Source organism: Theropithecus gelada, chromosome 11, assembly GCF_003255815.1.
Source record: "Theropithecus gelada isolate Dixy chromosome 11, Tgel_1.0, whole genome shotgun sequence".
NCBI lineage: Eukaryota > Metazoa > Chordata > Mammalia > Primates > Cercopithecidae > Theropithecus > Theropithecus gelada.
The window spans coordinates 60,820,955-60,834,728 of record NC_037679.1 but is presented as its reverse complement, the minus strand read 5'-3'; the positions used below and the strand labels follow the sequence as shown (position 1 = coordinate 60,834,728).

The 13,774-nt window shown below is 37.4% G+C and overlaps 1 protein-coding gene across 11 annotated transcripts in view; it reads right to left on the bottom strand.

Annotated features, from left to right (window-relative positions):
• MYBPC1 (myosin binding protein C, slow type) overlaps positions 1-13,774 on the bottom strand; it is a 98,939-nt gene that overhangs the window by 38,793 nt on the left and 46,372 nt on the right. For all 11 annotated transcript variants that reach the window (XM_025401591.1, XM_025401589.1, XM_025401593.1 and 8 more), the window contains 8 exons: positions 11,066-11,232; positions 8,847-8,979; positions 6,773-6,897; positions 5,502-5,607; positions 4,359-4,525; positions 2,401-2,563; positions 1,006-1,112; positions 555-688 (listed from right to left, as the gene is read on the bottom strand). In XM_025401591.1, the coding sequence (XP_025257376.1) occupies positions 555-688; positions 1,006-1,112; positions 2,401-2,563; positions 4,359-4,525; positions 5,502-5,607; positions 6,773-6,897; positions 8,847-8,979; positions 11,066-11,232 (1,102 nt within the window). The remainder of the gene's footprint in view (positions 1-554; positions 689-1,005; positions 1,113-2,400; positions 2,564-4,358; positions 4,526-5,501; positions 5,608-6,772; positions 6,898-8,846; positions 8,980-11,065; positions 11,233-13,774) is intronic.

Here is a 13,774-nt window from a genome sequence, read left to right as displayed (position 1 = left end):
CATCATTCACTTTGCCCCAGACATGCTGGCTTTCCTTCTGTTCCTCCAACACATCAGGCTCATTCTCTCCCCTTGGCCTTTGCACTTATAATTGCCTCCATATGGAAATCTCTTCTCTTTGATCTTCACATAACGGGTTCCTTGTTCTTCACAGAGGCTGCCATTGACTATGCAGTCATTTGTAATTGTATCATTCTCTTTTATTATCTTCTTGTACTTATTACTATCCAAAGTGACTTTGTTCATTTATTTAATAATTCATTTCCTTTTTCATCCCCACAATTTCCATTAGAATAAAAATGAGGCTTTCTTCACTGTGCATCAAAACATGCTTTGCTACGTAATAGTCAGAAATACGAGAAGTCAATGAATGATGATCAGATTTGCCTGAAAATCAGTCATCTCTCTTTTTCAAAGGAATTACAACTGTACTGTACTGCTGTACATTTATGCGTTTTCTCCCTTCATCTGACTAATGGAGGGCAAGGGGTGGGGTAGGCAGTGTGTATGCATATGTGTGTGTGCATGTAACTGTGTGCAAGCATAAAACAAACCTTATCTGCCCGGCTCCAAATGGCTTTAGGAGGTGGTTCTCCACTGATGGGGATCTCAAGACGAAGCTTGCTTCCTGCAATCACTGTCACTGTATTGTCAGCATCAAGACCATCCAGGATGATCTTAGGAGGATCTAGAATATTCAGCATAGTCTTTGTTATCAGACGGTCATTTCTGTGTGAATATCTGCACTAATGTTTGGCTGTATGATGGTAGTAACCAATATTTTATCTGATCAAAAAGAATATGAGAGGTCAAGATAGTTGGTGCCTGGCACCTTGCAAAACCATTTTATTGGTATAAGTCACCAATCTTTCTGATTGGTAATTAATACCAATTGATGTATTTTTCCTTAAATATCACTTAGTTTTGAATATATTATAATTCCATGGTAAGCAAAAGCAAACAAAAAAGAACACAACTATGCAATGACTTATTTTATCTACTCACCAACAACATGAACTTTGGCAGGCAGAGTAACATTGTAGGCATCAGGTGCAAATACATAATCACCTTCATCTTCAATGAGGGCATTGGCTATGACTAACTTGTGTATCCTAAGGAAACAAGGAAAATGTATTTCTAAGACTGCAAAGATCTAGTTTATGTATGACCCAAACTGAAAAGACACTTGGCCTTTATCTGATTAACTTCTGTAGTGCAGGAGAGAGAGGAAGAAAGAGAGAGAGAGAGAAAGAGAGAGAGAGAGAATGAAGGAGAAGCCTTAATTATCCTATTTATTGATTCAAATTAAATCTTTATTTTGGACTATAAGGAATTATCTCCACAAATACAATCTGCTTATTGTATATGCAGAGTCTATTATTCTTTTTTTTAATCTCATAGCTTTAAAAAGGCTAAAATAGAACATATCAATAGTGCTATACTTTAAGATTCAAGAGATTGCCAAGAATAATCTTGATTTTGGCTTTATATTCCAAACCCTAAGAACAACAGCTCTTAACTTTATTGGGGTCACAAACCAGTGAATCTCTAATGGACACTATGAATCCTTTCTGTGTAAAAAGTATGTATTTTTATATACACAGAATTTTCTCACAATTTCACAGGAGTTATGGGGCTTCCTAAAGTTCATTTATGATATCCTAAAAGCCCATGAATTCAAAGTTAAACTCTTGCCTTAGATCTTTGCCAGATTCTAGGATATTATGCCCCCTACACAAATAAAGATTTGTGGGAAGGCATTGTGACACTTATTGGTTAGACGTAGTTAATCCATTTGATCAGGTCCTCAATTAGAATTCAGTATTTTTCCTCTAAATTCATGTTGATTATTTATTTTAGAGACAGCGTCTCTCATTCTATTTCCCAGGCTGGAATGCAGTGGTGTGATCTCAGCTCACTTCAACCTCCCCCTACTGGGCTCAAGCCATCCTCCCACCTCCCAAGTAGGCCACCACGCCTACTAGGCCACCACGCCTGGCTAGTTTTTGTGTTTTTTGTAGAGACAAGGTTTTGCCACATAGCCTAGGAGCTCTTGAACTCCTGAGCTCAAGTGATCCGTCTGCCTCGGCCTCCCAAAGTGTTGGGACTATAGGCATCAGCCATGGTGCCTGGCCTCTAACTTCATGTTTAGATGGAAAAAGGGTCAATGGATTTTGAATAGACAAAGTACCGTAGTGTGAGGTACAGATACAGGATTATGAGTAGGACATGGTGTACAACAGAGAAATCACACCTTCTTGCTAGTTGGAAGCAAAGAATCAGGAATAGATGATCTCCCTATGGCTACCCTTCAAACACCCTCACCAAATATGTAATTTAGAAAACGGAGAAAGTAGAAAAGGGACCAAACCTCATTTGTGGGTCACCTGACTCACTTACCTTCCCTTGTGAACCACCTTTAGACGGTCACTTTCCTGAACAGGTAGGCCATTTTTAGTCCATTTTCCTGTTATGTTTTCAGAGATTTCACACTTCAGGCAGATTTCTTTTCCAAGATTTACAGTCTGATCAGTCAGAGGTGTCAAAATCTTCAGAGGTTTCACTGTAGAAACGATAGACCATCACAAATGCAAGCCCAAACTCCCGACAGGCCAAGATGGCAGCATTTCACAACGGTATAGTGAGCTCTACTACAATGTTTGTTTTGAAAGTGAGAAGTTGTACCAATGCAATTAATATATTACGGGATAATTTCACATTTGATTATGTACAATTTCATTCCTTAGAAAAACTAGGTGAATGCAGAAAATTGCATCCAGCTGAAATGAGCCAGCAAGGAATGCACAAAATCCGCAGACTCACACCTCAAACATATATCAGCTACCTCAGTTCATCCATGTGATATAAGCCACACCCATTTACATCGGAGGTCACAACTACTCATCACATTTTGAATAATCCTCTTTCTACTGCTTCACAACAGTTCACAAGCCACAACACTTCCAGCATTACTTCTATAAGCAAATCTCAGGTCTTTTTCAACATTAAGTGCCATATTTGTTATAATATTTATCAACCATTTAGCATGTGTAAAACTGTGCTACTACTTTTAATTAGGTTATTATATTTTAAAAAACATGTCATTGACTGATATGGTTTGGCTGTGCCCCCACCCAAATCTCATCTTGAATTGTAATCCTCACATGTCATGGGAGGGACCCAGTGGGAGGTAATTGAATCATGAGGGCGGTTACCCCCATGCTGCTGTTCTCATGATAGTGAGTGAGTTCTCATGAGATCTGACAGTTTTATAAGGAACTTTTGCTCCTTTTGCTTGGCACTTCTCCTTGCTGCAGCCATGTGAAGAAGGACATATTTGCTTTCCCTTCTGCCATGATTGTAAGTTTCCTGAGGTCTCCCCAGCCATGCGGAACTGTGAGTCAATTGAACCTTTTTCCTTTATAAATTACCCAGTCATGGGTATGTCTTTATTAGCAGCATGAGAACGGACTAATAAACCAACAAAATTCTTGAGTGTTGTACCCATAATCCCATTTCCCCTACAAACCCTATGGTTTTTGTTGCATGACTTTGCATAGCGTAATTATTTTTAGAAATGCTCATGTTACATCATAGCAGAACAGATTGTAATTGCTTTAAATGGATACAAATATCAGATAAGGATCTGTCTATGGCTGAAAGACTTCTTGATGCTAAACTAAAATGACCACAGTTCCATAAAGCATAAGGAATGTATTGGGATTGATCCTGAATAATTCAATGATTATATGAACTGCAACTGGACTAAGCAATAGATACGGAAGTAAGATTTCTACTCTGTTTGTGACATCATCTTGAGATATTTGCTGTTTTAATTTTTATGACAAATTGGGAAAGATTCTGCCATTGCTAACTGACTAGGAGTAGAGGGCATTAAGGGAAGTATGTTAATTCTCTCATACCTCTGAAGCCTACTAGGAAATGAGCTCTTACAGTCTTCTCAACTGAACCCTTTTGGTTTGAATTACTTTCTTCTCATGTCAAGTGTAATTGCAGTGTTGAATGTTTATTTGATGAATAGCTAGCTAACATTATCAGGATATGACATAATATCTAAGTATTTATCCCCTATTTATATGGTCTTGGAATTATAACTTTTCTGGCAGGTGATTTTTATACTTTCTTCCTAATACTGGTGCTCTACTATTAAATTGAGTCGTGGTTCCTTCCTCAAAGACCCTGACTGATCTGACATAGACACTTAGCTAGAATGAAATCCATTTTAAATACTTAAAATCACTGCAAATAGAAATCAAATAGAAACTTTTCTAAAACCAAATTAACACAACCATCATTAGTAAGCCCACTTAGAAGACATCTAAAGAAGTCTTACTTACAGTCAACAGTAAGTTTAGCAGATGATTGTCCTCCTGTAGTCATTACTGAATATTCTGCAGAATCAGCCTTTGTTGCTCCCTCTATGATCAAGAAGTGTTTCTTACCCTCAACTCTAATTCGGTATCTTGATTTTGGACCAGGGATAATCTCTTCACCATTCTTAAACCTGAATTAAAATATTAAAAAGATTTATAAAAGATCCTTCAGGAAAAATACGTTGTCGATCTTGCTTGTTGCAATATCCTGAAGAATTTCTGGCAGATATGAGACACACAAGAACTATTTGTTGAATTAAAAAATGTACGAATCAATCTCTGTATCCATCAGTAGATTCATAATTAACAAATACTGTCTACAAAATTGTGTTAAAAGAACACGAGCCACCTGTTCTCACTCAAGATGAATCAGGTGCAACTGCTGAGAGTGGATATTACCCACACGGAGGCTCTTGAAACACACTAGTAAGAATATCATTTAATGCACTTTAAAGATAACTATGATTCTCTATTAGAATGAACAATCTACACCATACCAATAACTACAAATCCTGCTGTGTAATTTACTGTACCTTTCAATGTAACATTTCATTTTAAGATTTAAAATTTCTAGTTTTTAATTTTAAGGTTACTCACAAGGAACCTGAGAAAACACTTCCCACCTAAGCAAAACAAATAAGCTCTTGTTTCTAGAAGCAATTGGTGATTCTCAGTCTAAATGTTTTTTCCCTGAGGTACTATGAGGATAAAGTGACTAGGGGTTACATGAAAAGAAAATATGTTTTTTCATGTAACTTGCCAATATGGCATAGTGAGAGGAAGCCTGCTATAAAGGTTAAGAGCATCCATAGCCTTGGGGTCAAACAGATTTGGGACAACTTGAATCATCCACTTAGTAGTAAGTACCCACATCCCTACATGCCTGCTCACATATATCTCTGGTTCTGTTTTCAGTCTCACGAGTGGAAAAACCCCAGTATGTTAGTATACTTTTATTTATCATCTCTACTAACTCAAATGAGGTGGAGATTCTTTTCAAAGGTTTAAAAGCTATTTGTCTTCCTGTCCTATCAACTATGAAGGTCCAATTTTTTTTTTTTTTTTTTTGCCTATTAAAAATGGACAGACTTCATTAAGGCTATTTACCATTTTACATTGGCATCATCTTCAGACACCTCACATTCTAATTCCACTCTCTCCCCACAATAAGCAGTTGTATCTTCCAGCTGTTTGGTCACCATAATTGGAGGCTCTAGTACAAAAAGGGGAAATCAGAATCATTAAATATCCAAAGGCTATCCCATGAACCCTGATTTGTTCACAGATGAAAAACCAACAGTAAGAAAGCAACATCTATGGTTGATATGGTGATAACAGTAAGTGAGTTTTTTGTTTTTGTTTTTGTTCTTGTTTTGAGACAGAGTCTCACTCTGTTGTCCAGGCTGGGGTGCAGTGGCGTGATCTTGGCTCAATGCAACCTCCACCTCCTGGGTTCAAGTGATTCTCCTGCCTCAGCCTCCTGAGTAGCTGGGATTACAGGTGCCCGCCACAACACCCAACTAATTTTTGTATTTTTAGTAGAGATGGGATTTTATCACATTGACCAAGCTGGTCTTGAACTCCTGACCTCAGTGATCATGTGCCTCGGCCTCCCAAAGTACTAGTATTACAGACATGAGCCACTATGCCTGGCTGTGAGTTTTCTTTCTTTTTCTTTTTTTTTTTTCAATGTCTGTTCTTGGCAAAATAAATAGCAGGCAACCCTGGGTAAATTCTCCCAATTTTTTCATAAAATCTCCAAGTCAAATAAATTATTACTTTCAAGAACAAACAAAACATATATCAAATATTATTCTTTTAGCAAAGAAGATACTAAGTGCTAGACATTTCTGATGAAGGAGAATATATAAAACTCAAATCTTTGATCCTAGTTCCAGATGAATGACAGAGATCTCAGAGTTGTCTGTAATCAGAAGGCCTCATAAAGAAAATAAGGAAGACATAGCTTCATTCACACCCTCCAGCTCTTTTCACAATGTCTTAGTAAATGATAATTTTCAGTGTGCTTGGTGCCAACCACTTATTAATGACGCTGGTTTCAACAGAAACCTATGTGTGATCAATTGAGTGTGTGAAACAGGGATTATCCAGTAAAATCTGTTGGGTTTCAAAGCTATAACTAGAATAATTATTTTTGCAAAATAGTGCTTGACTTGAGTCAAAATCATGAGGCATTTGTACTCAGCAGGTTTCCTTTCTCCCCTCTGCTGTTCTAGTCTTCAACAAACCAGAAGACTCATTAGGATCCATAATAGCTGCCAGTGTAGAGGAGCCTCAGTTGCTTTCACTTTGATCATTATCCCTGGGAGAAGGAGCCTACAGCTCCTGGTGATCACAATAAGAGATTTCATTTTTACCTCTTACGAAGAGCTCAGTGGAGCATTTCTCATCACCGGCTGTCACATAATACTCCGAATCATCTGTCATCTGACAGTTATTGATAAACAGGATTCTCTGGCATCCTTTGTGTTCAAAGATGTATCTGTTTTGAACAGGAGGAAAATAAACAGAGTCTGTGAATGTGATTTTATTCTTTTCTTTATTTCCAGAAAATTTGGCTTATAATTTGGTAATGTTTGAAAGTCAAGGATCTATTTCTTGAGACAGGGTCTTGCTCTGTTGCACAGGCAGGAGTGCAGTGGTGCAAACATAGCTAATTGGAGCCTCGACATCCTGGGCTCAAGTGATCCTCCTGCCTCAGCCTCCCATGTGGCTGGGACCACAGGTATGGGCCATTAGGCCCAGCTAATTTATTTTTTGTAAGACTGAGTCTCACCATCTTGCCCAGGCTGGTCTCAAACTCCTGGGTTCAAGCGTTCCTGCCTCAGCTTCCCAAAGTGTTGGGATTACAGGCATGAGCCATCGTGCCCAGCAGGGATATAATTTTGATCTGCTCTTTAGGTATCATATCTTACACAGTTTAACATCAAACCAAAAAAAAATTTTTTATCTTTATAATGCATAATATATAAGCATATTTATAGATACTATTTAATTTCCATTATAATTTTTTTTACATAAGGTTTTTATTTCAAATAAAAATCAGTACTCACATATTTGCTATTTAATTTTTTTAACCCACTGTTGGAAGATAAAGTTGGCTGAGGTTGTGAGATTTTTAACTCTGTACATTCTTTAACTGACCAATTCATGTGCTTTATAGGTGGGTAGAAACTTGATCTTATTCATTGATATATGAATAAGATCTATTCATTGCCTATCCCAGTGGTATAGTAGATTCCCTTGGGTGAATAAATGATTATACAATTTAAGAAATAATGTGATATAATCACAAACACACGCAGCAGTTCTGTCGAATGTGATGTTCTCTTAGATGAGCTTAAGAACTGGTGCTATTATACAGTTACATCTACTAAGAAAGAATGTGAGTATTTGGAAACAAACTAGAAGCCAAGAAGATTGTAAAATGTAATCTGTGATCTGTATTATGGAGGAGCACATTATGGGATTAAAATAGACTAGAAAATAACTGCTTTGGGAATTTCTCAAATTGAAGCCTTCAAAAACAAGATATTTAAAAATATTTTCTACATGAAGATAACCAATTAAAATTATGTTTTTGGTAAATTCAGGCCATCTTCAAGAGATTTTTACACCAGATATAACTGTTATCATCACAAAGTCACTCTTGTGGCATGACCGCATTAAGAATTGGAAGCCACCTAATTGTACTCCAGAAGTAACAGCTTTCCAGGATCAACGTCTTTTATAAATGTACACGTGGCTCCTGTTAACCTAAAAAAATATATTGGAGTTGAAAATCTCTCAGACTGAGGAGGATCTCTGTAAAGTAGTTTTATAATAGACTGGAGATACCATCAGACGTCAGGGATTAGTCTGTCTTTAGTCTGTCTCCATTTGCAAGAAGGCCAAAAAATAATAAAACACAGGCTTAGACCCACATTTTGTTTTATCTTAACATTAAAGAGTTCCTTTTAGATGCAATATTGCAAGTGCTCAGAACAGTACTTGAATTGAAAATAGAAGGTATTCACCCATTATTAAATATAGTTGTTATTTTGGAAAAGCAAAAGTCATCTAATTATAAGATGTGATTCCCAGGTGGCACATCAAATATGGATTGCAAGTTATTTTTCAATTTTATTTTTTAAAATTGGGAGAAATTTGGCAATACTCTGAAATAATCACATATAACCTGTAGCAACACAAAACCATAATTGGAAAACACTTTAGTTTTACAGAATTAAACATAAAACAAGGTTTACTTTACACAGAACTATCATGTTTCCATAATAAGTAAAGTGTGACTTAAATGTTTACTCTCTCTCCATATGATTTTGTATTATGAAAATATAACTAAATATCCTTTTATTCTCAGAAAAGTAGGTCAAACTACTATTTGATTAATTTACTGTAGAGCTATTACTGATTTTTGCAAAGCCCACTTACTTGGTACTGGGTCGAATTTCTTGACCATTTTTATACCATTTCACCTCCAACTTTGGATCTGCCAGCTCCACCATAAACCTCACTCTGCCTCCTTTGTCAACCTGATATGCAGGATCAAGAATTTTTGCGAAAGCTGATAGAATAGAAGAAACAAAAGTATGTTAATATATGTATACATATGCTATGAATTTAAGTAGTCAATACATGTAGGAGAACCTAAAAACAAATGAAAAAATTAATCTCAAAGAAGAAAAAAATCAGAAAGCTTCCAAATTATCCTTTATATTTCAAACACTGTGTTGACTTATATACAATAAGATGGTTTAAATTGAAAAGAGAATCCACACGTTTCTGGAAGAAACATGAGAAAAGAATCATTGAAGAAGCTTTAAAAATGCCCTAATTCTTCAGGGAATGTGCACTATAAAACGTCCAAATGAAAGTGAACTTTAAAAACATGCTGGGGCTGGGCATGGTGGCTCACGCCTGTAATCCCAACACTTTGGAAGGCTGAGGCGGGCAGATCACTTGAGGCCAGGAGATCAAAACCAGCCTGGCCAACATGGGGAAACCGTGTCTCTTCTAAAAATACAAAAATTAGCGGGGTGCGGTGGTGCGTGCCTGTAATTCCAGCTACTCAGGAGGCTGAGGCACGAGAGTCACTTGAATCTCGTAGGCAGAGGTCACAGTGAGCTGAGATCATGCCACTGCACACTCCAGCCTGGGTGACAGAATGCGACCCTGTTTCAAAAAAATAAAAATAAAAGAACATGCTTATTCTTCCAGCACAATTACTATTAGTGTCATTGGCCTTCTTTCTGCACTTCTTGTATGTCACAGATGGTTTTTTAAATAATAGAATTTATAAGATAAATTCAGTGATTCGTATTAAATCGAATGTCTTTGACTAATTGAAACAGTAGGCTTACCAGAGTTTTTTATACTGTGGTAACTTGCCCAAATAGCGGCATTTTAAAAACACCCCTTGCACATACGTGTAGGAACCCAGGATTTCCAAAGATTTTAAATAACATAGAACACAGCAATTTAAAAAAAAAAAAAAAAGTTGTCTTTGAAAGGTCCTAAATAAAGAGAGTTAACTTCTTTAATTTAATAAGTTTTTTTTTCCTGGTTTTTAAAAGATAATCATTTTCATTTAGCAGTTTGGAAAATACAAATGTGAAATGCTTCATGTTGTCATACTTGTATTTCCATCATTCCAACCTTATTATACTATTGTTTAGGTAAGCTTGCTGTCCCATATTTTAACAAGTTAAAATAAACCCTAGCTTTTAAAAAAGCTATCTACCACACATCTTAAGAGATGAATTCAGAGCTAAGTGATAACAATAACAAAGTTCAGCCTGGGGAAAAGAGATGTCAGCTGGCTCTCCCCTGTAGCATGCACACACCTCTCAAAAATATAACATCAAGAGTTCTGGGATAGTGGGAATGGCTGAACTCCATAAACTAAAAAAATACACCCTTCTACATTTCTCTGGGGCCATTTCTCAACCAGTTTCCAGGAAGATCAGAAATAAAGGTCAGATTTTTTAAAAGAGGTGGTAAAAATCTTTAAATTCTATTTGAACATTAACAAAATAATAATAATAGGATTGATATATTACTAACCTGATGTGTCATAAAACTCATAACCAATAATGACCAAGTACAGGAAGCTTCGAAGAGCTCATGGTCAGTGTAAAATGCATTCCTTTCTCTTTCTTTAAAATTTCCACTTTAAAAAGGTATTTCAGATCACAACAGACTGGACCCATTTCAGATCCCCACGGAGCTGCTTATTGGTTTTACAAAACATTTTGCTAACCATGCTGGGTGTAAGAAAGTGAACTCTCCACACGCATCAAGTGGGTGGAAGAAAAGCATGGTGAAAGAGTCCACTCTGCTTAAGTAAAAATCAAGAATTTGACAGTGAGAGGGGATGTGGAGGCTGGAGAAAGGGGGCCGCTAAGAAATTCGCAGTAACAGCGGGGGTAATGTACTATTACATTCTACGTTGTGTTTGGACCATGAATCTCCTGTTACCTTGAACCTTCAGGAGCTGTCCGCCAAGACGACCGTAACCCCTGCACGCCTACCCAGGCCCACTCCCACCCCCGCGGGAGACTGGAAAGGTCGTGGGACGGGGTTCACGGTCAAGTCTTTCGAACCCTGCCACGCTCCTCGGCCCCGCTGCCACGTCCCCCGGGCGCGCTCACCTGCGCTCTTCTTCTCCACCCTGCGCATGCGCTTGAGGCGCTTGAGCATGCCGCGCAGGTCGGTGATTCCATACTGGAAGGCGATCTTCTCGTATTCACTGGGTTTCGCGTTCTTCAGCAACTCCCACACGTCCACCTCGGGTTCTTCCTCCTGCTGCTTCACCTCCCTAACCGGGGAGAACCATGGTCTAGTTTAGTAGCTGCACTGGCCCTTAGAGACCAGGAAGGTCGAGGTATGATTCTGCTTTTTCAGTTCAGTGTAAAAAAGCTCTGTTTAAAGCCTGAGTACTTGAAGCCCAGAAGTCAAGTCTTGCCGTGCTGGAATGGAAGTCTTAGGGAAACTTGCAGGTAGTAGAAGATCAAATGTGTGCCCTTATAGTAACACCTCTCGTTTTCCTAGTTAATAAAAGCAATTTTAGGGGGAGTAGAGGACATCAGGAAATAGCCTAAAAATATATGTTACTTATTTTCAAATTTAAAGTCTAATTAGAAGATGGGATTTTGAGAAACAACAGTTTTCATCTAAGATATGGATATTGAATTATTGAAAATTGGACTAGAACTAAAAGGTTTAGATTTGGCCTATGGAATAAAAATGAGCTCTTTCTATTGTCTTTGATGTACATGCCCTAGCTAAATATGGAGACAGTACAAATACATTATTTCAAACATTTGGATTTTGCAAATAGCATTTTCCCTATCATATTAGTAACTGAATACATTAACCATTTTTACCTTTTTTAAAATACAAAAAGAAAAAGAAACTGCCATGAGTTTTTTGTTTGTTTTTCACATAGTGTTTATGGATACTGATGGTTTTTTAATTTTTTTTTTTTCCTAAATTGGCAGGGGGAAAGGAGACTGGGTTTAAAAAATTTTCTTACATTTCATCTTAAAGTACTGTCTTGAATGTTTTTTGGAAGCAAATTTGGTATGAGTTGTAAAAATATAAATGTTAAACTGTGGAACAAATGGTTTAGGGCACCATGAACAAGGGGAAAGTAACTTCTTAGGGTGCATATCAAAATTATGACCCCAACTTTTGATCATTGACTACAGAACACATGAAGAACATATATGACTTTAAAAAATAAGATTTAAGATTTACACTTGCCTTCCTTTCTTTTAAAAGCATAAAATAAAAGTAAAACTCAGAAATAAACACTCTTTTGGAAAACAGGCTTAGTGTAAACAAATTGGTTTCCTTCATTGAATAAATAATCCTGATTTTGTTTATGTTTACATGACTGTTTTTATCAGGTTAATTTGGAAATGTTACAATGACTGCTTACCATAATGCTGGTTTGGATATGATTTTCTGGAAAACTGGTCAAACATCTTATACATCAGTGTGAAAATGAATTCATGCTATCATGTTAGGGAATGATGGGTTACATCTGTTTGCATTGTCATATTCATTACACCTGTTTCAGAGTGCCTTCTTTTTTTTTTTCCTTTAAGACAGAGTCTCACTCTGTTGCCCAGGTTGGAGTGAAGTGGCATGATCTCAGCTCACTGCAACCTCTGCCTCTTGGGTTCTAACGAGCCTCCTGCCTCAACCTCCCAAGTAGCTGGGATTACAGGTGTGCGCCACCACACCCAGTTAATTTTTGTATTTTTAGTAGAGATGGGATTTCACCATGTTGGCCAGGCTGGTCTCAAACTCCTGACCTCAACTGGTCCATCCACCTCAGCATCCCAAAGTGCTGACCACCACACCCAGCCCGGAATGTCATCTTTATACTCATGTGTACTTTGAAAAGGAAATACTGGGTTGTAATCATGGATAAAAATATGCAGGGGAGGGGAGGAGATTATAAATATTAACATAGAGTTTAGGGTGGCATTAAGCAAGGATGACATCTAAATATCTAACTTCCATTTTACATTGTCATGTAAGATTTTTTGCCCAGTGGGTTACGGGGACATTGAGGCAGAACTCCTGGAAAATGGAGGGAAGTGAAAGGTCACTGGTCTCTCCAATAATCTTGATGGGAAGGACTAGACAACACCATTAGCAAAATGTGCCTCTTAAAAACTCAAGACACAAGCATTATCTTCATCTCACTGATAATAGCTACATCCTTTATTAACATGGGAAAATTGAAAAGCTTAAGAAAATTGTCCTGAAATTGGAATATTGGTAATAATTTGCCAGATCCACTAAATCTACTTCCTGGAAACAGTAAATACTTCAAATACATCCTTTAAATATTTTAGTAGGAAGTCTAGGAGAATCGCAATTATGATGTATATGTATAGGCCGGTGAGGTGGCTCAGTCTTGTAATCCCAGCACTTTAGGAGGCTGATATGGGAAGATTACTTGGGCTCAGGAGTTCGAAACCAGCCTGGGCAACATGGTGAAACCCTGTATCTACAAAAAATACAAAAATTAGCTGGGCATGGTGGCGCATGCCTGTCATCCCAGCTACTTAGGCTGAAGTGGAAGGATTGCTTGAGCCCAGGAGGTCGAGGCTGCAGTGAGCACTGCAGCCTGGGTGACAAAGTGAGACCCTGTCTCAAAGAAAAACCCAAAAAAGATGTATATGCATATTCATATGTATATCTTTTCTGTGGGGTGTTCCCTCAATCTAATTTATTAGTGCTCTATTTTTGTCACATTTGAGCCTAAATATAGTCCTCAGACTATAAAATTATACTATACTGGATTATGTTAAATTTCTATTTGAACCATGAAGAATTGCATA